Raw genomic sequence first — 24,816 nt, 5'->3', positions numbered from 1 at the left:
TTTGGTGATATTATTGCTACACCTGCTCCTGTGTCACTGAACCTTTGATTTCAATGCCATTTTTCTGTATTTTTAGCTTTGGTCTTTGATTATTTGTAGCAGTTTGCCAAAATACTTATTTTCTGGTCTCTCCTGAGTTTTTTACTTTATCTGTGGAAGCTATTCTGTTCTTGATTACATTCAGAGCAGTGTTGTTTTTAACAACAGGCAATAAATGTTGTAGTTGCTCTGTGGCTGAGTGTCTCTGATGCTGACAGATGATGATTGAATTGATTTTGGGGCCTGTGGGAGGAGAAGCCCTTTAGAGCATTTCCCAGTAACAGAAGGTCATTCTGAATTCCAACATTTTTGTGAAATGATAGTTATATCTGCCCTTGTATCTACCACATCATCTGTTTCAATACCATTTACTTGCAATTTCAATTTTGACCTGAGCAATCCTTTCACCTGCATTAAATTGCATCTGTCTTTTTACACAGGCCATAAATTTAATTTCCCCTTTGAATTTCTGGATGCACGATGAATCCTTGGGAAGTCAATCTACCCCTTCCCAAGATTATCCCTTCTCCTCTCCCTGGAAGTAAAGGACCTTAAACTCCAGTAGTTATTTTATAGCATCAAGCTTTGGGGATAGAATAAAATGTTTACCTCTGTCCAAACCTAGAGCCACACTGCTTGAAGTAGCATGCATTAGATCTGCAATACTTCCGTGAAAAATTTCAATCTGTATGTTACTCCTTGGCTAACAAGAAAGAGGTGCCGGGGGGCTGGTGAGATGGCTCAGTGGGTAGAAGTACCCGACTGCTCTTCCAAAGGTCCAGAGTTCGAATCCCAGCAACCACATGGTGGCTCACAACCATCCATAACAAGATCTGACTCCCTCTTCTGGTGTGTCTGAGGACAGCTACAGTGTACTTACATATAATAATAAATAAATCTTTAAAAAAAAAAAAAAAAGAAAAGAAAGAGGTGCCGGGCGTGGTGGTGCACGCCTTTAATCCCAGCACTTGGGAGGCAGAGGCAGGCGGATTTCTGAGTTCGAGGCCAGCCTGGTCTACAGAGTGAGTTCCAGGACAGCCAGGACTGCACAGAGAAACCCTGTCTTGAAAAACCAAAAAAAAAAAAAAAAAAAAAAAAAGAGGCAAACAGCTCGTACTTTTTGCTGTAGAGCCTTGAGTCAGGACTTCCATTTTCCGTTTCCCTACTGTATGAAATTGCGTTGGATATCTCTCTTGGACCAGTGACAACCCTTGCCACATCACTTGTACACCCCTGGAAGTCCAGGCCTTCTTTCTGGTCTATATTTTAGGAAACATGCTCTTAGAGATGCCTGCAATTGAAGCACTGGGCGTTTAGCTTGACATATAATATTATCATAGTACATGCTGGAACCAATATCGGTTGTATCTCTTATTCACTTGTCCAAAGGTGCTTCCTCTGTCTTTAATTGACTCTAGTCACTTTTTAACATTTTTTGAATGCCATGGTCTCTATCAGCACCTGTGTTGTGTCAGGATCTGATATGGTTTTGTTCACAACTGAGACTAATTTTTTTTAATAGTTTTTTTTAAAAGATTTATTTATTTATTATATGTAAATACACTGTGGATGTCTTCAGACACACCAGAAGAGGGCGTCAGATCTTGTCACGGGTGGTTGTGAGCCACCATGTGGTTGCTGGGATTTGAACTCATGACCTTCAGAAGAGCAGTCGGTGCTTTTACCCTTTGAGCCATCTCACCAGCCCAAGACTAATCTTTATTAAAAAAAAATCAGTGAAGTTTTCTCCAGAGCCTTGTATAGTCTTTGTAAACAAGGTGGACCTTTTTTCTGGGCTCCTTAATTTAGCCCCAAGCTCTTAAAGCCACTAAGTGGCATTGTTCTATAGTAGTGTCATCAAGTTGAATTTGTTCTTATATATCATAGTACCACCCTTCACCCAGCAACTGGTCTTTGACTGTTCATTTCCCTTGGTCTATTTCGCTGTTCCATATTCCTGACTTCTTCCCTCCATCATGTTAGCCATCACAGCTGTTGAGTGGGCCTAGAACAGCTGTCATCAGTTTCTTCCAGTCTTGAGGAAAAATTTTGAGTGTTTCAGTTATTTAGAATCTGTTTCACATAAGGTGAGTACATCCCATATGAAATCATGGCCTCTTTAAAATGCCTTAGATTTATCATTTCTATAGGATGCCATCCTATCTCTTAACCTGTTCCACACCATTAGCAGGCATATGCTGTATGGGTATTGGGAAGGCTGATGGTGGTAGTCTTGTAACCCTGGCTGATGGTGGTAGTCTTGTAACCCTGGGCTACCCTTCCTCCCACTCTGGTGGCTTGGTTTGAAGGTAACTCTTCTTTGGATGTGGGCTGTATCATTAGGTTGTCCTCCAGCCTTTTCAGCTTATCTCTGACTCGCTGCCACAGTTTCTTTTCGCTTTCCTCTTGCAGGACACTCATGCTCTCTTGCTCAGTCACCAGGACTGAGAGCCCCTTTGTTCGCCTTTTTTCTGCACTTCTTGCCTCTCAAGCAGTTCCCCTTTCACCTGCATTTTTTCCAGATGCAAAGCCAACTCTGCAACCTTTTAAGAAAGGAGAGAGCAGACAATGGACTAGGCCCTCCACCATTAGTCAGTAATCAAGAAACTGCCCCATAGCTAGATCTTATGGAGGCATTTTCTCAATTGAGGTTTCCTCCTTGTGTCAAATTGACATAAACTAACCAGCATATATATTTACATATTTTTCCAAGACAAAACCGTGAAGAGCAAGCCTGTAAGCAGCATTCCCCCCCATCCAATGGCTCCTAGAGTTCCTTTCCTAACTTCCTTTAATGGTGGTCTGTGATGTGGAAGTATAATCCTTTCCTCTTCAACTTGCTTTGGTCATGGCATGTCATCACAGCGATAGAAACCCTAAGGATGGATGGATATACACACACACACACACACACACACACATATACATATATATATATGTATATATATATGTGTTTATAGTTTGTTTTATTTGAGGATTTAGACATGATGTGTTTTATACACTTAGCTTAGAGAAATATTTATTTTTTGAGATAGGTCTTAGCATGCTTACCAGGCTAGCTGTGAATCCACAGAGATTTGTCTGTTCCGCTTTTCCAGTGCTAGGATTAAAGCCATGTGCCATTACATGATGAAAATATGTTTTTAAATGGTTTTCTATGTAGTGAGGAATTATTTAGTAATTCTTTCCACCCTAGTAACAATAGTGGCAGTATGGATACTTTATATTAGATCATTGATTGATAGATTCCTCTTGAAAATTTAAGTCACTGTATATATTTTTCTTTCATATATTTATTTTTGCATCCTGGTTCACCTGTTTACATGCTATAATAGTTTATTTGCTTATAATTAGGCTTTATATTAATATGTCCAGATACCCAGTTAGGGTGAGTGTTCTGTTTGTAGCATTTTGGAATGAACAGCCAGATCAGCTGTAGCACAGAATAATAGCCAGCAAGAAACTTTTTTTTTAAAGATTTATTTATTATTATACCTAAGTACACTGTGGCTGTCTTCAGACACACCAGAAGAGGGCATCAGATGTCATTACGGATGGTTGTGAGCCACCATGTGGTTGCTGGGATTTGAACTCAGGACCTTCAGAAGAGCAGTCAGTGCTCTTAACCTCTGAGCCATCTCTCCAGCCCCCAGCAAAAAACTTGTACTGTTATTTACTAAAGTGCCGTGATTAAGACAGGAATATTAATAGCACATTGACATAACTCTAGTGTATGTCATTTGAATGAAACAATATACTTACACACCTGTTACTCTTGTGTTTTTCCAGACAGGGTTTCTCTGTGTAGCCCTGGCTGTCCTGGAACTCAATCTGTAGACCAGGCTGGCCTTGAACTCAAAGCTTCACCTGCCTCTGTCCCCTGAGTGATAGGATAAGGTAAGAACCACTACTGCATGGTGGTAGGTTAGAGGTATGTGCCACCACTGCTGGCTAAGTTGTTATTTTTTTTTTTTTTTTTTTTTTTGATTAAGTTAGTGCTTTTTTTAAAAAAAATTTTTTTTTAGATAATTTCTTCATTTACATTTCAAATGCTATCCCAAAAGTCCCCCATACCCTCCCCGCTCCCTGCTCCCCTACCCACCCACTCCTACTTCTTGGCCCTGGTGTTCCCCTGTACTGGGGCATATAAAGTTTGCAAGACCAAGGGGCCTTTCTTCCCAGTGATGGCCAACTAGGCCATCCTCTGCTACATATGCAGCTAGCAATACAAGCTCTGGGGGTCTGGTTAGTTCATATTGTTGTTCCACCTATAGGGTTGCAGACCCCTTTAGCTCCTTGGGTGCTTTCTCTAGCTTCTCCATTGGGGGCCCTGTGTTCTATCCTATAGATGACTGTGAGCATCCACTTCTGTATTTGCTAGGCACTGGCATAGCCTCACAAGAGACAGCTATATCAGGGTCCTTCAGCAAAATCTTGCTGGCATATGCAATAGTGTCTCTGTTTGGTGGCTGATTATGGGATGGATCCCCGGGTAGGGCAGTCTCTGGATGGTCTATCCTTTCGTCTTAGCTCCAAACTTTGTCTCTGTAACTCCTTCCATGGGTATTTTGTTCCCTCTAAGTTGTTATTCTTTATACGGACTGCTGTCCTCTTCCACAGGATGTTGTTAGATTAGTACTTGAGTGTTGTTAGTCTAGTATTGCTCTGATCTGTTATCTTTAACTGCAGTTGAGGAAACACTTGCTTCCTTTCCTGTTACCACAGCCCTGCATTTATGATATGTATGTATTTCTCTCAGAGACCACAATAAAGTGGTTTTCATGTTCATATATAAGTTTGCATTTTGGAGACATGTGAAAGATACACCCATATTTTATTTGAATCATGACAATTGATTGGTGTATAGGTTTATTTTGAAGATTTAAAAAAATTACGTGTATGTATGAGTTTATGTGCACCATGTGGGGATCAGAGGGCATTGGATCCCCTGGAGTTAAAGGTTGTGAATCACCCAGTGTGGGTGCTGGGAACTGAATTCGGGGCCTATGCAAGAGCAGTTCTTGCTTTTAACCACCAAGCTACATCTCTAGCCCCCGAAGAAGACTTAAATACGGAGTGAAAACTATTGGTAGACATGAAAACTGGTGGCAGGAATGCTTATTTTCAGGTACCATGCTATCCAACTGTAAATGTACCATGTATGAATTGCCAGACTCTGAAGCTCTGTGTGATGGTAGTCCTGGCTTGTATGGTTTGATGCCATGATTTGAATGTAACTGGCTGGGACTGAGGGTGGCTGTGTAGTGGAGTGCTCGCCTGCTGTTCACAGGGGACTGGTCCCATGTGTGTCCGTTAACAGCAGTGAGAAGGGCTTGTAGAACCATGCCCTAAACCAAGTAGGAAGAGAACAAGTGATATTGGAAGAGGAAGGAAGGAGGTATGGGAGAAATGTGACAGAGATATAACTCAGCCAAATTCTATAGCATTTGATCCTGAAACCTGTGTCTTGTTCAGATGCTGCTCTCATTCACCAGTGGAAATAATTGTGTCCCATCATTGTTAGCGATCTCTTTATCACCAAAGACTATAGTGTGTAGAACTATGTAAGTTGGAAAGTTTACCATGCAAAGCTACTGCTGTTGTACCTGATAAGGTATATGTGATGGTGTCCAGTACTGAGTTTCTATTTAGCTAGGAGTGTAGGAGTGTGTGTTTGTAAAGGAAATTGTTTAAACACAAGAGTTTTATCTTATGAGAATTCTTACAGGGTCTGTTAATATTCAAAGAAGAATAAAAATGTTGCAGATTTAATCTAACTTAGCAAGAGGAAAAAAAGGACATTTTTATGAGGATGTCTTTTCTTTAATAACTAACATGTCATTGATGACATTGAGGTATATAGGCTGAACTGGAAGTGTTCTCTAGTACTCAGGGGAGAGCGTGGTCACAGCAACTGCAGGCTGCTCATACAGAGTCAGCTTCTGTACTGTCTCTGTCAGGTGGAGTTCATGATGATATACACTGGCTCTGATGACAGCAGAGAGGAGCTGCCAGTATCCAGGAAATAGAGGCAGACAGGCAGATTGCCAGTCTGAGGTCAGCTGGACTACATGACAGGCTTCTATCTCAGGGCAAACAAATAATGACCTTACCCCCAACCTCAAATAAGTAAAGATAGCTGAATCATTTGCTTTGAAATGTGGACTCATGTAGTCCAGGCTGACCCCATACTCTTGCATAGCTTGGGATTATCTTGAACTCTTGAACTTCTGTTTTCATCCCCTATGTGCCAGGATTACAGACTTGTGCTGCCACGCCAAACCTATGTCATGATTGCTATTCAGTTGTTTCAAAGGCCTGATCTGATTTTTTTTTAAAAATCTTATTAGGATTGATGCTGCTGCTGCTACTACTACTAATGCCAGTGATGGTAACATTAAGTGTTCAAAACCTGTGGCTGGTACTACTGCAGATAATGAAGTCATGCAGCAAGATTTTGTATTTGAGGATCAGAAAAATAATGAGGTAAGAAATTCTAGAAGGATCATTCTCATTGTGCAGAAGTTAAAGTTACAGTTGAGTGATTTTGCTGACATACTTGTCTCGGTTATCAATCGCTAAGAATATACATTCTCTGTAGAATTTAGGAGCCATGCTAGGTAGAAAGGTAAGTTTAAAGCACCTTACAGTATTTTTATTATTTTTAATCTTCATGTGTGTTTGTGTGACAGTGTGAGCGTATGCATGTCATGGTACATGTGTGGAGGTCAGAGGAAAGCCTTTGGTAGAAGTCATTGCCCTCAGCCTTGTCTGAGATAGGATGGATTGTTTGGCTGCTGCGTACACCAGGCTGTCTGGCCCAGGAGCTTCCGAGGACCTGCCTGCCCTCCACATGTTGCTGTAGGCACTGGGACTGCAGGTTTTACTGCTGTACTTTATGTGGGTTCAGGATTTAGCTTGTGTGGCAAGCACTTGTACCCAAGTGCAAGTTTTCTGTTTCTGTTTTAGACAGGGTCTTACTGTATAGCCTTGGCTTTTGTGGAGTCTCTATATAGACAAGGCTGCCTTCTTCTGTTTCCCAAGTACAGGGATTAAAGGTGTGTGCCACCATGCACAGCATCAAACATATTTTAAAAGTATTTCTAGGGCAGGAAGTTAATGATGGTGGCTGAAGTAGTTCGTGGTAGAGGTTGAGCTTTTATTAGTTTCAAAGCTTTTTGTATTTCTTCATACTTCTGAAGAGCATAATACCCCCCTCTTCTTCCTTTACAGTTCTTAGTTGAAATAGACCCCTGTAACAGAAGACAGGTTTAAGTAATGGTTTTGTTACCTTCTTATGTGTGTGAGTGTTTTGCATGTACCACATGCATGCTTAGTGGAGTCCCAGAGGCAAAAAGGGGAGGCATTGTATCCCTTGGGACTGGAGTTAACAATTGTGAGTTGCCACATGGGATCTGGGGACTGAGCCTTGGCCCTCTGAGAGAGTAGCCAGTATTCTTAACTGTTAAACCACTCCTAGCCCTCCCCTCTTCTGTCTTTATTTTTAAAGACAGAAACCCCACTACATAACTCTGTCTGACCTGGAACTAATAGTGACCATCTTGTCTTTCTCTTCTGAATGCTGGGGTTAAAGGAGTGGGCCACCAGGCCTGGCAACAGAAGACACATTAAAGAGGAGAAAAACAAGCTTAATAAACAATATCTCAAGTACAGGTGGGAATTGGATAAACAGTAAATCTCTAAAGGGTGGCTTAACTTCCACCAATATCCAGAAATGAAGGTTAGGTATGTAGGAAATGATTAGGAAAAGTGTTTGAGTCAAAATAAAATATTTAGTTCTGTTAGAGCAGAGTGATAGAAATCCTAGTGACATAGCCATCTCTCTCTTCCTGATGGGGGAGATATTTGAACTGAGGAGATTTTATGGATTTAATGTTCTGATACAAAAAGAGTGATGTGTTTGCTATTTTCTGAAATAATCAGCTCAAAGTAATGTACAAGAGAAGTATGCTGGCATGGCATGTTCAGAATGCTACATTACAGCTCATTTGCTCTGACAGCAAACCTGAGCTGAGCTCTCAGTAGTACTGCTTAAGCTCTTGGCATAATGCTTTTAAAAAAAGAAAAAGAAGTTCAAACATAGAAGCTGGGATTGTATGTCAGTGCCTGAATGGCAGAGTTCCTGGGTTTGATTCCTAGAACTGAGAGAGAAACAAATACAAAAGTAGTATCGAGGACATTCTAAAGACATGCTTCCCAACACATTTATCTATTTATTTATTTAGCCAGCCTTTTTGAGACGGGGTCTTACTCTGTAGCTCTGGCTGACCTGTGTTGCGGTAAATCTCCCAAATATGCCCCGGCAATGAAAACACAACTCAGTTAATATGAATACATGCTATGCACCTAGACTGGGCAGATCTACCGCTATACTATCACCTTCAACAGCTATGAGACCCCTTAGAACTTGTGGTTTCTCCAGGCCGTGTGCTTCTGCTCTGCTTTTCTTCTTCCTCCTCCTCTGCATCCTCTCCCTCTTCCATTTTCTCCTTCTCTCTACCTTCTGCTCCACCTTCCCTTTTATCTGCCCAATCATCAGCTCTCCTTTATTTTACAAATTAAGGTAGGAAGCAGGTTTACAGGAAATCACCTGAGTGCTGACTCAACACCTCACTGGAGAACAGAATTAACATCAAATATAATTAGCCCCAAGGCTCTCCACAACTGGCCTGTAACTTGCTATCTAAACCAGGATGAATTGAAGTCTGTCTCTGCCTTCTGAGTGCTGGAATAGAAGATGCATAACACCATACCTGGCATTTTTCACACTTTTAAATAAGAAATTTTTCTTTAGTATGTAGTCGTGTAAACCATATTGAAAAGTAGGTGTGGGGCTGGTGAGATGGCTCAGTGGGTAAGAGCACCTGACTGCTCTTCCGAAGGTCTGAAGTTCAAATCCCAGCAACCACATGGTGGCTCACAACCATCTGTAACAAGATCTGATGCCCTCTTCTGGAGTGTCTGAAGACAGCTACAGTGTACTTACATATAATACATAAACAAACAAATCTTTTTTTTTTTTAAAGATTTATTTATTTTATTATATGTGAATACACTGTAGCTGTCTTCAGACACTCCAGAAGAGGGTGTCAGATCTTGTTACAGATGGTTGTAAGCCACCATGTGGTTGCTGGGATTTGAACTCAGGACCTTCGGAAGAACAGTCGGTGCTCTTAACCACTGAGCCATCTCACCAGCCCCAAACAAACAAATCTTTAAAAAAAAAAAAAAAAGAAAAAGAAAAGTAGGTGTAATAACAAGCACCTTAGAGTTGGCACAGTTGCTTGTCTTTTTCCCTTCTTTTCCTAAGTAAGTAGTCCCCAGACTTACCTAAGCTGTGTCTTAGTCATTCTCAGGTTCGAAATTCTCCTTTCTCTCCCTCCCAGCCCTAGTGCTATTCTTTCAAATGTGGTACAAAAATCCCTGATTACTGTCCTTTCCCTACCTTCCCATCTAGGTTCTGGGGACCTACTGTAACAGCTTTCTTCCTGAAATACAGATTTGGCTCCATTCATTACCTTTTCTTCAAAGTTTTCTATATTTTTTCTTCTACTGAAAAAAACAAAAACAAAACAAAAAAAAAACAACCCTAGAACTGTTTAGATAGTATTTTAGGCCTACCTTCTAAAAGTATTCTCTCACAATTGTCTTAAATTTCTCAGCTAGGTATGTTCATTAACAACCACCATTTCCCTACAGCCCTCAGTCTCTATTCATTCTGTATTTTTCAGAAATCCCTAGCAAACTTTAACCCCACAGAAGGTGAGTTCAAAACCATCTTCTCCCTTGGACTGAAATTCTTCCCTCTCCTATAAGATGACAGTACTCACTTCTGCTTTTAACAGCACTGGCTATGTTGGACACTATTAAACTTGAGTGCAAGCCAGCTGAGATGGCTCAGTGTGTAGACACACTCGCCACCCAGCCCGACAGCCTGAGTTCAATCCCCAAAACTCACACAGTCAGGAGGCAACTTCTGACCTCCTAATACACACTTTGGCATATACTCATATATGTAAATGACTAAACATTTAAAAAGGTCTTAATCACTTTATGTGTATGAGTGTTTGCCTGTATGTGTATATGTTCACCCACATACATGTCAGGTCTGTAGAGGCCAAAGGGTATCAGATTCCTTGGATTAGAAGGCGGCCCTGGAACAAACAGTTGTGAGCCATCATGGAAGTACTGGGAACCAAACCTACATCTTCTGCCATTTCTCTACCCCAAATACATAATTTTTTAAAACTATGCCACATGTCTAAATCTAACAGAGTGACGATTCCAATCTGGGAATCAATAACACACAACACATGATATCAAAGGTACTAGAGAAAATGAGACCATCAAGGAAGTAAATGAAACAAGAAATCTAGTAACAGAGCCCTGGACTGCTCAAATTCCAAAGATCCAAAAAATGAACAGCAAAGAGGCTTGGCATAGTTTGACTAAAGAAAGGAATATCAACAGTGAGATATTCTGGAAGCTCAATGGAGAGTTGGAGATAATTACACAAGTGAATCAATTTTGCTATTAGGCCAACTAAAAGATGTTCAGTACATATCTGTGGGGACTGACTGCAAGAGCAGCTTGAGAGGAAAGACTATGAGTGTGTGTGTACATGCCACAGCGTGCTTGTGGAGGTCATGGCACAAGCATGGAGATCTGAGTTTTGATCTCCAAAACCCAAATATTAAAATCAAAATTTTCCCAGCACTGGGGAGGCAGAACTTGATTTTCTCTTCCAACTTAGGTAGTCAGGCTTGGCTACACGTGCCTTACTGGCCACCTTGCCATCCCTATGAATGTTTTCTTAAAGAGGAGAAAGTTGGTTCATGATTGGAGAGACAGGAAGGCCTTTCTGCTGAAGGCACTTATCCTGATGATTTCCCCTTGTCTAGCTTAAGGGTGATTTGAGACTCAGGGTGCTGTAAGTTCCCTGTGGAGAACTGATGAGAAGGCACGTGGGGAGGGAGGAAGACAGGAACTTCCTTCACAGAGAAGGAGCAAGCGCTTCTTGTCTATGTGTCATTTCTTCTTTTCTCTTCATTTTTGTTATTTTGTTATTTGGGTTTTGTTTGTTTTTTTTTTTTGAGACAGATCTTATAGTTCTCAAATACTAACATTATATGTGTGTGCCTCTACAGATGGTTCTGAGCATGAGAATGGTTTTCATGTCATTTTTCTCTGTATGTGCATGTGTGCATGCCAGGGGACAACTTTTAGTGTTCCTATAGAGTTGGTCTATTTGTTTTGAGACAGCATATCTCACCGACTAGGCTAGCAGGCTAGTGAGCATACACTTGTCTCTGCTTCCCAAGTGCTGGGTGGTGCTTGTTGTTGTTGAAGTGAGGGTTTTAGAGATCAAAGCTCAGGTCTTCATGCTTGCAAGGCAAGCACTTTACTGACTGCTCTTTCCAGCCCTTATTTTTCTTTTATATTGCTTCCAGTTGCTTTTTTATTTATTACTTCAGTAGTTGAAAAGCATATTTAAAAGTTGGGCATAGAAGATGGTGCTGAGGCAGGAAGATCACAACTAGGTTGGCCTAGGCTACAAAGCAAGATTGATTACAGTTTGGGGGAATATAATCAAACTTAGGGTTTGTGTGGTGATTTGAATGAGAATGGCCCTCATAGACCCATATGTTTGAATACTTTGGGCCTCAATTGGTAGAACTAACCATTTAGGAAGGATTAGGAGGTTGTTGGAGGATGTATTACTGAGCTAGATGTAGATAGCCCACACCATAGCTCTCTGCTTCCTACTTGTGGATCTGATGTTATGCTCTCAGCTGCTGCTACAGCACCATGCCTACTTGCCTGCTGTCATGTTCCCCACCCTGATGGTCATGGACTCCAAGTTGCCTTGCTCATGGTGTTGTGTCATAGCAGTAGAAAAGGAATTAAGACAGCTGGGGTATGGTATTGGCAGAGTACTATCTAACTTCAGAGGGTCCTGGATTGGGTTCTCCAGCACTCCTCCCCTCACCTCCACACAATCAAAACAGTTGCACAGAGCTTGGCATAGTGGTACACGCCTGTCATTCTAGCACTGGAGGCTAATGTAGGTTAGGCTTTGTTTCAAAGAAAGAGACAGGCATTGTTTCAGTCATTTCAAAGTAAAAGTATAGATTAAATGAGAATGGGTGACAGGATAGCTTGTTTTTGTAATACAGGTTTCTAGATTTTTCTGATAATCATACTTCTCCCCCGCAAGTCAGGGTTTCTCAGGCTGTTCTGGAATTCATTCTGTAGACCAGGCTAGTCTGGAACTCACAGAGATCTGCCTGCTTCTACCTCACCAGTATTGAAATAATATGCCACTATGCCCAGCCCAATCTCATTTTTAAATTCTGTCTTAAAAACTAAGGCATATGAAATACTGGACTTTTGTTTTCATGTGCCTAGTTGTGGGAGAGCAAGGAGCTAACTAGCTTGAGAGGTGTGGGGCAGGCCTCAGGTGGAAGGAACCGGACTTTTATTTGCATGGATACGCCTGTAGGGTGTGCAGTGGAATCACTCTGGTAACAAAAGGAAAGCCTGGAGCTTTTTTCCTTCTGGGCTGGATGCTGGTATACAATGCGGGCTGGTTACCATGTGCTGTCTGGTTGTGGGTGGGGTTTATCGGCGGTCATCCCATGTGTGTGCTGTGGAACCTAGGTTTCTGAGGCTCACCATGGCTATTGCTCTTTTGGATTTGCTTTCCACCCTGCTGATTCTCACTCAGCAGGAACCTGTCAGCTCTAAGTAGCATCCTAGTTTGTCCTGGTTCTTCAGGCTTTGACCTAATACATAGAAACTCTGAGAATGTATATCTACATTCCTAATAACTTTTGATTTTTAGATTGTTGGTTCTCTTACACTGAGGTTTTTATCTTTTAACAATAAAACATTGAAAATCTTAGATTTTTTTGTTTATATGGGTATATCAGTATTTATCATCATAGAAGTAAAATTAATTTAAAAATAATTTACTACATAAATTCATTCGTAATTATTTTTTTCACTTATTTTTGTTTTATGTGTATGGGTGTTTTGTGCCCCTGCCTGCCTGAATGTATATGCACCACATGTGTGAAGTTCTTTTTTTGGAGGCCAGAAGAGGATGTCAAATCCCCTGGGACTGGGGTTACAGATGTGCCATGTGGATGATGGGCATTGAGCCCTGGCCCTTCCTTTGCAAGAGCATAAGAGCTCCTAACCACTGAGCCACCTCTTTAGCCCCCTATTCGTGATTACGGGTTCCATCATGTTTGGCTGGAGCCTTCCATCCAAGTTTGTGTGAGTTTCATCTGTGCATATGCATGTGGATGGAGGTCAAAGGTTGATACCAACTCTCCTCCTCATTACTCTCTGCCTTAGGTTTTGAGACAGAGGTTCTTGCTGAACCTGAAGCTTGGCACTTTGGTAGATTTAGAAGCCAGTAAGTCCCTTGGATCCTCTCGTCTCAGCCTCCCCAGTGCTGGGATTGCAGGCTTGCACTACTGGGGCTGGCTTGTTACCTAGGTGCTCGGGTCTTCATGCTTGCATAGATGCACTCTGTTGGCTGAGCACTTTTAGAAACCTCCTTTTCTCTTTCTTTCTTTCTTTCTTTCTTTCTTTCTTTCTTTCTTTCTTTCTTTCTCTCTCTCTCTTTCTTTCTCTCTTTCTTTCTCTCTTTCTTTCTTTCTTGTTTAAAATAGCTGTTCTCATAAAAGGTTTTAATTTGGGGTTCGCGTCAATTTATGTTTGTAAATATAATTACTGCCTGCTTAGCAGACAGGACAGGTGGAGGAGCAGGTGGAGGGGTCTCATATTTGCCTTTTGTATTCAGTCCACTGCTGTGGGTTTGATTGGATGGAGAGTAGCAAACAGTTCAGCCTCATGGAGACAGAGCCTAAGAAGGGTGGCAGGAGGGATCAGTGGGTAGAAGTGCATGCCACACATGCTTGGTAGTCCCTGGAACCCACACAGGAGGGAGAGAACCAATTCCTGAAACTTATCCTCTGATCTATACACATGCAAACACATACTAATAATGAATTAAAAAGTAAAAATATAAGTTTTTGTTGATTTTAAAGGTTATAAAAATGTGAAAATGTTTATACACTTTGTGAAATTTTGAAGGGATTTGTATTATATTTGGGAGGTTTTTATTTTGTTCATTCATATAGCTTAGGCTGGTCTGTAGCTTAGGATGAGCTCAGACTTTGAGTCTAACTGCATCTGACTCTTGAATGCTGAGATTACAGGCATGTGCCACCACATAAGTTTTCTTATCAGAGGTAGTATTAATAAACTCATTGAAAAGTAGATTGTTCTGTGCTTCTGAGGCTCACGCGCCCTCCCCAGGCCACTCCAGGAAAGAAGTTATTTTAAATGTACACAGGCCAGAGCCTTTCCTATGCTACCATACCCATAGTTCAGAACTGTGAATTTTAAAGAAGAGAATTTTTTTTTCCCAAGACAAGGTTTTTCTGTTGTAGTCTTAGCTGTTCTGGAACTCACCCTGTAGACCAGGCTGGCCTTGAACTCACAGAATTCTGCCTGCCTCCGCCTCCCATGTGCTGTGATTAAAGATGTGTACTACCACTGCCTGGCCAAAAGAGAATTCTAAGGAAAGAGGATACTAGTGATTATTACTTAGAAGGAGAGAGAAAACCAGCGTCCCCACAAGTACTTAGTATGTTTCAGATCTTGAGGGAGGGTAAACCTTGTGTAGAAGAACTGCTCTAATGCCCTAATCTAGATTGGCATCTTTCTCTGACGCACGAGTGTTGGGAGCTGATAAACAGTGGTGGTATTCTTTTGTCAGTCTGTAGGTATACTGTTAGAGCCTTGTAGTGACCACGGGGATAGTGAAGATGGCTGTCCTGAGAGGTAAGCCTTTCTTTGTTGTTGCTGATAAATTGTTTTGAGAATTGGAACAACCTCTTCACAGATTTTTGGTTGAAAATTTTGGGTTCATCTATACATTATAAGACATAGTTTGGTAAAAAGAAAATCGGGCTTTTTAAATTTTAATGGTAGATATAGATATATTAATAGCCACAAATATTTAGAGCTTACAAGCCACATTAGTTATGAACATATTCAGAGAGAGCACAGCTTTTTTTAGAGATAACAAAAACTTTGATTTATAGAACAATTAGAATTTGATACTGTAAACAGACCCATTGGTGAGTTAATTGATTGTCTAGGAACTGTGGCCAGCCACTCAAAACTTAATACTTGCTTCGATGGGTAAGTGTGGGATATTTTTGGTTCCTGCTACTCCTCCTCACTGTGTCTAGGGATAATCTTTGTATTTGGTGTTTGTTCACCCCATCCATGTTAACGTGTCTGAGACAGTGAGACCCACCAAATGTGGTGTCTCCTCAGATACAGTCCCTTTGAGGAAAAGGTGTTTTACTCAGTGGATAGAAGTTTTTTCCAGTCACTTTGGTCTTGTTACCCCTTTGCATCATTCTTTCAGAAGACGCCAAGATGTATATCTTCATATACTCAGTAATGAGGCCACTACATTTCTGGTTGCTGATAGCCTGTTGGTTAGGTAATGTTTTAATGCTGTTGTCTTTTGAGTAGAAACCTGTTGTTGGAGGGTAAGTAAATTCTTTGGAGCCCTGTCTCTGGAGTGTCCTCATACTCTGAAGATCCACAGTCTTCCTGCTTACAGCAGTTCCTTGTGCTTCCTTTCAGGAGGCAGGACTGATCCTCTTCCAGCCCAGGGAGTTTTGGAGCTATGGGCTGAAGATATAAGATTAACAGGCATCCCCAGAAAGATGACATCGGGATATGGTAGAGCAATAAGTATCTATTTAGTGAGGACCCAGTCTTTTTTGGAAAACTCTTTGCTCTTCAACTTGTGTGTAGGTTAGCAAACTTGTTGTAGATCCAGAGTACTTTGTCTAGGTGGATTGCATTTTGCATGGTTAATAATCAAGTTTTTCAGATTTAGATAGTTATGTCTTTCAGAGTAAGTCTGTGAGAGTGAATCTAACTTATCCTACTACCATTTGCTCCTAGCCTGAGTAAAAGATGTTGAAGAAACCTGGCGGTTGGTGGTGTACTCGTTTAGTCCTAGCACTTGTGAGGCAGGGGTAGGTGGGAAAGAAGAGTGCAGCAGCCTGGTTTACAGAGCTCGTTTCAGAACAGCCAGGGGCTATGCAGAGAAACCCTGCCTTGATCCTCCCACCCCATCCCCCCCCAAAAGAAGGCCTTGAGCCTTTCAGGGACTTTAGTTTATTTCTCAGGCCACCGAGGGTAAGATACTGCCATATAAAGAGATAACTTCTTGTGTTTAAATCAAGGCTTGTCTTCCAAGTGCCCACCACATTAATGACCACTTAAGGAGGCACTTGGGTATATGTATTAAATTAACACAGGTCTGTTAGAGGAGAATTTCCCATTGTGGGCATTAGTAAAATTTGCTTTGTTTACTGGCCAAAGAGGTAGAGATTGTTTGTGACAATGTACAACATGATTTTTAAATAGAGGTTCATTTTTTGGGGGGGAACTACAAGGTGAATTAAATCCCCCCCTTTATTTTTTTGATGTAACCTTAGATTACAGTATACACTTGTGATAGTGCTCCGCCTTAAAGGACAGACCAAAACTTCTTTAAAAGTCTTTGCATAGATAGAATAAACCTGTTGGTTAAAACTAATATTTATTTTATGGATTCTTTTTCTAATATGCATCAGTTCTCACTGACTGCTGTAATTGTTTTTTAATTTTCCTTTTATATAGATTTTTCTTTTGGGGGTAGTTTATGTGGGGAGGGAGTGGTAGAGACTATTACTTAATTTTTTAAATCTGAAGTGAGTCTGTGGATCTTTTTAGTATTGTGTGATTTTTCAGATATAGGGCTCCAAAGAATGGGCATATGCCCTGTTGATAACTTTTCCCTTTCAAATTTTAAATGCTAACTACATTGGGAAAGAAAAGAAAGAATCTAGGTTAAGAAGAAGTAATAGAAGTAACCTTTCTATTCTTTATATGCTAATAACTATATTTCTGTTTTTAGGAAGGAATATTTATTATGTGACAGTGATAAATTGCCGCACTTGATTCTGGTAAGAACTATCTTTATATTATAGTTCTTAAAAATGTTGCTTAATGTGCCAGTTATTATAGCTGGCCTTTAGTTCTTATATTGGATAAGTAGAAAGGAGTCAAATGTAAAAGTTAAGCAGTAATTAATGTAACAAAATTATGGGTTATGAAAGTTCTTTCCTATATTTGAGACCTAAATTTTGTTTTCTAGTAAGACATTATAAAGTGCAAATTTACAATTGAATGTAGTTTTCTTGGGGCTAGAGAGATGGCTTTAACCATGAAGAGCACTGGGTACTCTGCTTTTTTAGTGGTCCTGAGTTCAATCCCCAGCAACTACATGACTTATAACTGTCTATTCATAGGATTCAATGCCATCTTCTGTGTGCACAAGCAAACAAAGCACTCATAAACATAAAATGCATAAATAAACCTTTCCAGAGGACCTGGGCTTGATTATTAGCACCCATGTGGTGTCTTATGCCGTCTATAACCAGTCTCAGAGGATCTGAGGCCCTCCTTTGGCCTCCTTGAGAATTAGGCAGGCATGTGGTGCACATAATGTATGTGCACGCAAAAGCCCCTCCACTGTGTACAGATAAGTAGAAATGGGACAGTTGGTTTTGTTGGGACAGCTGGCTTTATTGGGACAGTTGGTTTTGTTGGGACAGTAATGAAAAATGCATAGGGATATATGTGTGTGCAGATTGTCTCTGAGACAGTTGTGAAAAGAGTCATGGTTATGAAATGCATTCTTTATTTTAAAATACAGGATTCTAGTAGCAAGATACGTGATTTGAATGCCAACACTGAATTGGAAGTAACGGAAGGTCAGAGTGTTGGTGTTCAAGGAGAAGCAGCGTGTATACAGATTGCGCAGTTAGATCTGAAGAACGTTTCTGATGGTGATAAATGGGAAGGTAATTTTACCCAAGCATGTTAATTCCCTAAATACTGTTATTTGTAACTGAAATAACCCAAAGCATGACAAGACTCCTGCCCTCCTCTGGACAGTGCTTGCCATCCTGATCTGTTCTGGGGGGGGGGGGGGGAGAAGTTTATTGTTTGTTTTTTTTCCCAAGTACACTAGTAGGGCAGCTCTCTCGTGGGTAGAACGTAACTGAATTATTAGCTTTGCTGCTGCCAAAGGGTGCAGTGATGCATGCCTGTGACCTCAGCATGTGGGAGAGAAAGATGATCCTGAGTTTCTAGACCAGACCGTCTCAGCACCCCTCCCTAATGCACCTCCCTCAAAGAAAGACCAAAATTTGTTAAAAATAAAAAGTGCCCTAGATTAAACTACAATAGATTTATTGTTAAATCACATGCTATCTCTTGGTTTTTGAAAGTTGAGCATATTAAAGTTTTGATGATTTTTACCAGTTTAGAACAGGGTATTTAGCTACCTTATAATCATCGAGAACAGGTTTTTATGTTTTTAATTCTTCACTGGTACTTCTGAGCAAAGTTTGTATTATATAGATTGCAAAAGTATTTTGAGGAGACGCTAAAATTTCTTAAAACTTTACACTGAAAATTTTTGGTAAATGTTTTACAGTAAAAATACCATAAATTATAAACAAATGTGGGATTTAAGTGAATTATTTACATGCTAAAGTATTTACTTGGGAAAAACACCCAAGAATCTATTATTTCCTTAGCAGTCCATAAGAAGAAGATGGCTGACGAAATGGATAAGCACTGTAACAAATGTGGGACAGTACAGTGTGAGTGGTTAGAACCTCTGTCAGCACTGCGTGCTGTATTGTTATCAACTGTAAAGCAAGACCTTGTAGAAGGGAAAACTAACAACCAGGTTAGATCCCTGAATCCGTGAGCTATCAATCTTCCTAATAAGAGAAAATGAGACCACGCAGGAATCCTAAGCCCAGTTTCTGGTCAAGTGGCTAGAGACCCCTGGGATTGTGCCTTTGAGAGTTATTTGATGACAAACACACAGTGGCAATAACTGGAGGAATTGGAGTACCAGTGCTCTGAGTTCCTTTGCTATATGACCATAGTTTTAATATGTAGGGTTTTCTTCTTCTTCTTGTTCTTGATTTTTTAACCTAAAGTCCAGCCCTGCTTTAAAAGTTTTTAGCAAACCCTTGTCTGTGCCAATCTTTCCTGTGAGCCTAACTTCAGCTAAATGAAGTTGGTTCTGTTTGACTTATTTAGAACTCTTAGAATGAATGCAGAAAGTCCCTTGAGTTAGGAGATGTTAGCATACTGGTGACAGTGAAGATGGCATGTCCTAGATGTGGAAAGGAAAGGAAACATTGGAAAGGCACAGTGGCTGAAAGAGCATCCCTGGGAACCTTGGTTAAGAACGGAGTCTCTGAACATGAGGATTAGGATACTTTTGTCTCTTCTAGCGGGAGACGCAAATAAATAACCACTTAGGATCTCTGACCCTGTGTTAACACAAAAGAGATGAACAGTTTCCATGGTTTGGAGAGACTGGTCTCTATAGCTTGAACTTTCAGAGGAGAACCTGATGCTGGACTCTCCCCACCCCTGTCAGGATCCCCCTTGTCAGAGGAAAGGAGAGACCCTGCTCTTCAGTGCCCCCACCACACACCCCCCACTCATCAGTCTCAATAAGTCCATGTAGGTCTCTTTCCAGAAGAGGGTGGGGTCAGTGACCTTCACCAGAACCTCAGTGCTAGGACAGATGCGTGAACTTCCCAGCCCTGAGAGAGAAGGGTTGTCATTAATGTCATTAATGTTGTTCTAACTTTGCCACAAATGTAAAAAATGATTTTTTTTACAATTATGTGTTAGAATATTTTTGTTAAATCTCAAGATAATAGCTTTCTTTAGATTTTATGTTCTTTGAAATCTGCAGACATATTTTGTTTGTTTGTTCTCTAGTAGAGAAAGGGGTGATGCCACGAGTTCTGGCCCTCTTTACTATTCCCTAGTAAGTGAGGCTTTAGTTTTTTCTCAAAGGGTAGTTAGCAGAACACAATCTGCAAGCAGGTTGTGTATCCCTACCACAGCCAGTATGAATTTGTAGTCACTGTTCAAAGAGCCATAATGAAGGTGGACAGCATCTTTCCCTCAGTTTTTCTGCTGACGACTTTGGAATGACATACAATAGCAGTATTTTTATGAGACATGAGCAAAAGGGAGGCTTTTCTTTGTTTCTTTTCTCGTTTTGGTCCTGGGGTTGAACCTAGAGCCTTCAGGATGCCAAGGAGTTCTCCACCATTTAGCAGTACCATCCTCAGCCTTCCTTCTAAGGGAGTTGCCTCTCTTCTGTCTGTCAACCATACTAGAAGGCTTCAAACACATGTGGTTAAGATGTTTTGGTTCATTGGCCTTGTGTCTGAAATTTAATAACAGTTTTGAGTTTCCTTACTTGTGAAATAGAAATATATGTTTGCTTAAAGTTTGTTAGTAGTCATTTCTTTAAAGCAGGTTTTTGAGCCAAATTCCTGCCTGGTCCTGGGGAAATGCTATTGTGCCCTTGGCGTTGTGTTATGTGTATGGTTTGTTCTGCCTGGTCTGTGTGTTCACTTTAGTATTTTTTGCCATTTTTTTCCATTTTATTAGCGTTATGCCTTATCACTTTCCCCCTCATTGATTTCAAAACAATGCATCTGCAGAGAGCTGGGGAGGGTAAGTATGGCTCGCACAGCTCAGCTTTGCTTTCCTCTGTGGCTCACTGGTTTGTCTTGTTTCAGCCCTTCTCCTGCTGTTCCCACATGAAACTTCTATGTTGAAAACTCAGAAAAAGGGTTTTGTAATTCTTTTCTTAAAACATTAAAATTTCTCCTAAAATGTTCATTATTAGTATATCTGCTGGGACACAGGTACAAGGGTTGCTTTGAAATCACTGTATTGTTGAGTTTATTGTGGGATTACATACTTGTTACCCAAGTTTTAGTCAACCAAAATGGTCTAGGCCTCAAAGGCAAGGTAAATTATTTTCTAAAAACTATTAAAAGATAATGCATAGCTAGGGAGTGGTGGCGCATGCCTTTAATCCCAGCACTTGGGATTTCTGAGTTCGAGGCCAGCCTGGTCTACAGAGTGAGTTCCAGGACAGCCAGGGCTAAACACAGAAACCCTGTCTTGAAAAAACAAAACAAAAAGATAATACTTAAGTGACTACTACATAGCATTAAACTAAATTGCTGAAATGGCTGGCTATCTTGATTATTCTCTAAAGAAAAATACAACTTAAAAATTTTTAATACTGTTAATACATTGTTCTATTTGTTTTTGCTTTTGCAATAGCTATTTCAATGAGATTTAAATTTTTAGTTCTAAGATATATCTAGAAGTTCTTTCTCCCCCCCATACTCCAGTGATGCTTAAAAATAATGTTGTATTTGGCATATATTTATAGATGGTGTATTTGAGAAGAGATGTAAGCTATTAACATGGATTCAGTGGAGAGTGCACAGAATCACTGTAATACGATCCGTGTGCTCAGGGAGCACCAGAGCTGTTTCATTTTCACTTAAATACTGTTGTGGGACTAAAATGTGTGTGTGTGTGTGTGTGTGTGTGTGTGTGTGTGTGTGTGTGTGTGTGTGTGTGTTATTCATAGGAACCTAATAACAGGAAATAACTAACATTACTTTAATGTTAACAGTTAACATTATTTCTTATTATTTAACATATTGTAGACAGGCTAAAGTTACCTCCTTATTTGGAATATTAGAATTCTTATGGCATTAGTTCCATTTCTTAGTATTCTGTGTAGTGTGGGGAAATTTTTCATATATTAACATAGCCTGTCACCATCTGATAGTGAGAGACTGTTCACTTTTTCTAAGGAAAGACTTGTATTTGAAAAAATGTTTTTCTGTATATCATCTTTAGAATACTGAGTTAGGATTATGTTATATAACATCTTTAGAATTACATTTATAAAACTTTAAGTGCTCTTTCTTGCTTTTGTTAGTGGGTTTAGGCGTATAAGCAGTATCTCTTAGTGAACGAATATGAAGAATGTAGAAGCAGCAGGCGGCAGTATAAATATGCTAGTATTTCTTGCTCTGATGTTTTCCCCTGCTATGTATAAAATGAACCCACTATACAATTATATAGGCTCAAGTCACCCTTAGTGTTATCCTTGTGTTTGTTTCACAGAGCCGTTTCCTGCATTTAAGTCTTGGCAGGAAGACTGTGAGTCTGGAGAAGCTCAGCTGTCTCCACAGGCTGCCAGGATGACTCACCACCCCCTGGGAGAGGACTGCCCTCCAGTATTATCTCATCGTAGTTTAGATTTTGGGCAAAGCCAACGTTTCCTACATGATCCAGAAGCGTTGGATTTCTCGTCAAAGGCACTTTCCTTCACTAGGTATGGGATCTCTTGTATTTGAAAAGCAGTTCTTATTCTCTACACAAATCCTTCCAGGCCTGTAAATCTGTCTGTCTATTCGACTGCTGTTGTATTTTGAATTTATTGAAGCTACGTAGTACTTGGGGTTTACTGTTAGACTGTAGGTGGTTCCTGTGGTTTAGTCCTCATGTATTCACTAATAATTGGAGTGCAGAACTCTGAAAGTGAGAAGCTGACTAGTTTGTACTGCTCTAATTGAATCTTAATTTTGAGATATAGTGGTTCTGGCATCTTGTAGCATCATAGAATGCACATACATCCTAGAGGAGCTGCCACACCACTGAGTGGGCCTGAGTGTCTACTGCCAAATGGATCTCTGACCTTTACGTTCTTGGTGGGGTGGGGGTTATGGGGGGGGAATACAAAAAGAAAATGCAAAAAAGAAAAACAACAAGAAAAATTGATGAACTGTCCAAGCTGGCAGAGGCAAGAGAACTTCCGTGGAAAAGGGACTGTTGTCTCTCCTGTAGAGTCCCGTGCCTTCAGTCATTTGGCATTCATTTGGCTCAGCAGTGCCAAGACAGCATTGTCTGTCTTCTAGATTCAAACTGGCATGCTTTTTTCAGCTTATGGAGTTGGAACAGTATCAAGAAACCAGAGTTTGCTAAGAACCAACACCACAGCTTGTCATTCATGTTTAACAAATTAATTTTGCTATTGAAAATGGAATCTCTGATTATTTTTATTCAGATAAGTTTAAAATGTGTTACTATTACTGTCTTTATGATGTTGTGTTGGGGACAGGAGCTCTCATGCTGTGACAGACATGTGAAAGGAAGAGGACAACATAGTAGAGTCAGCTCCTTCCCTTCCACCATGACCTGGGGTCTGCCTATCAAACTCAGGTCATCAGGCTTGCACAGCAAACGTCTTTGTCTGTCAAGCATCCTATCATTCTGGGAAACCTTTTTGATGGTCAGAGAAGATAGACCCTTGATGGTGCACATGAAGAGCAGACACTAATGACTATTAACCTCTTCCAAAGAATGCCTCCAAATGAAGGGAGGCAAGCTTCAGGGTTGCTGCTATATCTTTAGAAAATTTGAGTAGCCATAGGTTGTGCTTTAATACTCCTTTTCCTGCTAGTCTGCAGACTTACAGTGAAAGGGAAACTTACATAGTCAGTCCATAACACAAACATTGTCTTAAAAGGCTTAGAAAGACTTCTTTGGGATGGGAACAAGTTGCGTCATGAGACTTTGGAGCCTGTTATCTATAGCTCATAAATAGAAAGGCTCATTGGAGGCACCCCAGTGCTTCTGGGTCTGCCTCCATTCTGAGGTAGGAGCTCCCCCAGGTGGCTCATCTGGAGGCATACTTTCCTAAGGAATGTTGAAGAACTGGGACAGATGTTAAATGTAAAATTCTACACAGGAGCTAGGCAACATGCCTCACTTGCCTAGTTCCTGTGTAGATTTTTTACAAGTTATTTACAGCTTTAGTGTGGAGATATCTGGAATGAGATAGTGAACCTATTATTGGTAAAGTTCAGAATGCAAGATACCATTTGAAGCCTTTACTGTGAGCTGCATGATTTGTGTGGCTTTTTCTATTACTGTTGTGTCTGTTTTTGTTGGGTTTTTATTCTCAGCATTGAATGTAAACGCAGGGTTTTAACCTCAGTAGGAGAACATGTATGCAATGTCACTTCCTAACATCCAGGTAGCATTCTCTTCTATAATTCTTTGGGGTTGGGAAGATGGCTCAGTGGTTAAGAGTTCTTGCTGCTCTTGCAGAGGACCCGCAGGCTCAGTTCCCAGCACCCACATGGTAGCTTATAACAATCTGTAACTCCGGTTCTGGAGGCGTAATGCCCTTTTCTGGCCTCTGAAGATGCTGGGCACACAATATAGGCAAAATACCCATACACATAAAATAGTAGCAACTGCAACAACAGAAATAATAAACAATACAAAACTTCTGACAGGGTTACAATAACACAGCACACCACCTTCCTATAGGCTGGGTTATTTTGCCTAAATGATGATCAGGGGGTCAATAAGAAATCTTAGTCATTTAAATACATTTTATATTGCCCTCCTGTCTTAGTCAGGGTTTTTACTCCTGCACAAACATCATGACCAAGAAGCAAGTTGGGGAGGAAAGGATTTATTCTGCTTACTCTTCCACATTGCTGTTGATCACCAAAGGAAGTCAGGACTGGAATTCAAACAGGTCAAGAAACAGGAGCTGAAGCAGAGGCCATGGAGGGATGTTACTTACTGGCTTGCTTCTCCTTACTTGGTCAGCTTGCTCTCTTATAGAACCCAGGACTACCAGCCCTTGATCATTAGTTGAGAAAATGTCTTACAGTTGGATCTCATGGAGGCATTTCCTCAAGGGAGGCTCCTTTCTTTGTGATA

General features: G+C 40.6%; 1 protein-coding gene across 17 annotated transcripts in view; it reads left to right on the top strand.

The window, feature by feature from the left end:
• The window catches only part of Fam13b (family with sequence similarity 13, member B), an 82,477-nt gene that overhangs the window by 42,973 nt on the left and 14,688 nt on the right, over positions 1–24,816 (top strand). For 9 of the 17 annotated variants that reach the window (XM_006525849.3, XM_030250433.1, XM_006525854.2 and 6 more), the window contains 6 exons: positions 6,390–6,525; positions 14,855–14,919; positions 17,066–17,114; positions 17,867–18,014; positions 20,653–20,718; positions 22,201–22,411. In XM_006525849.3, the coding sequence (XP_006525912.1) occupies positions 6,390–6,525; positions 14,855–14,919; positions 17,066–17,114; positions 17,867–18,014; positions 20,653–20,718; positions 22,201–22,411 (675 nt within the window). The other 8 variants (XM_006525850.3, XM_030250431.1, XM_030250435.1 and 5 more) reach the window with 3 other exon arrangements.

The sequence above is a fragment of the Mus musculus genome, chromosome 18 (genome assembly GCF_000001635.26).
Source record: "Mus musculus strain C57BL/6J chromosome 18, GRCm38.p6 C57BL/6J".
NCBI lineage: Eukaryota > Metazoa > Chordata > Mammalia > Rodentia > Muridae > Mus > Mus musculus.
The sequence above is the reverse complement of the archived record's forward strand: the minus strand, read 5'-3'. Positions and strand labels throughout refer to the sequence as shown.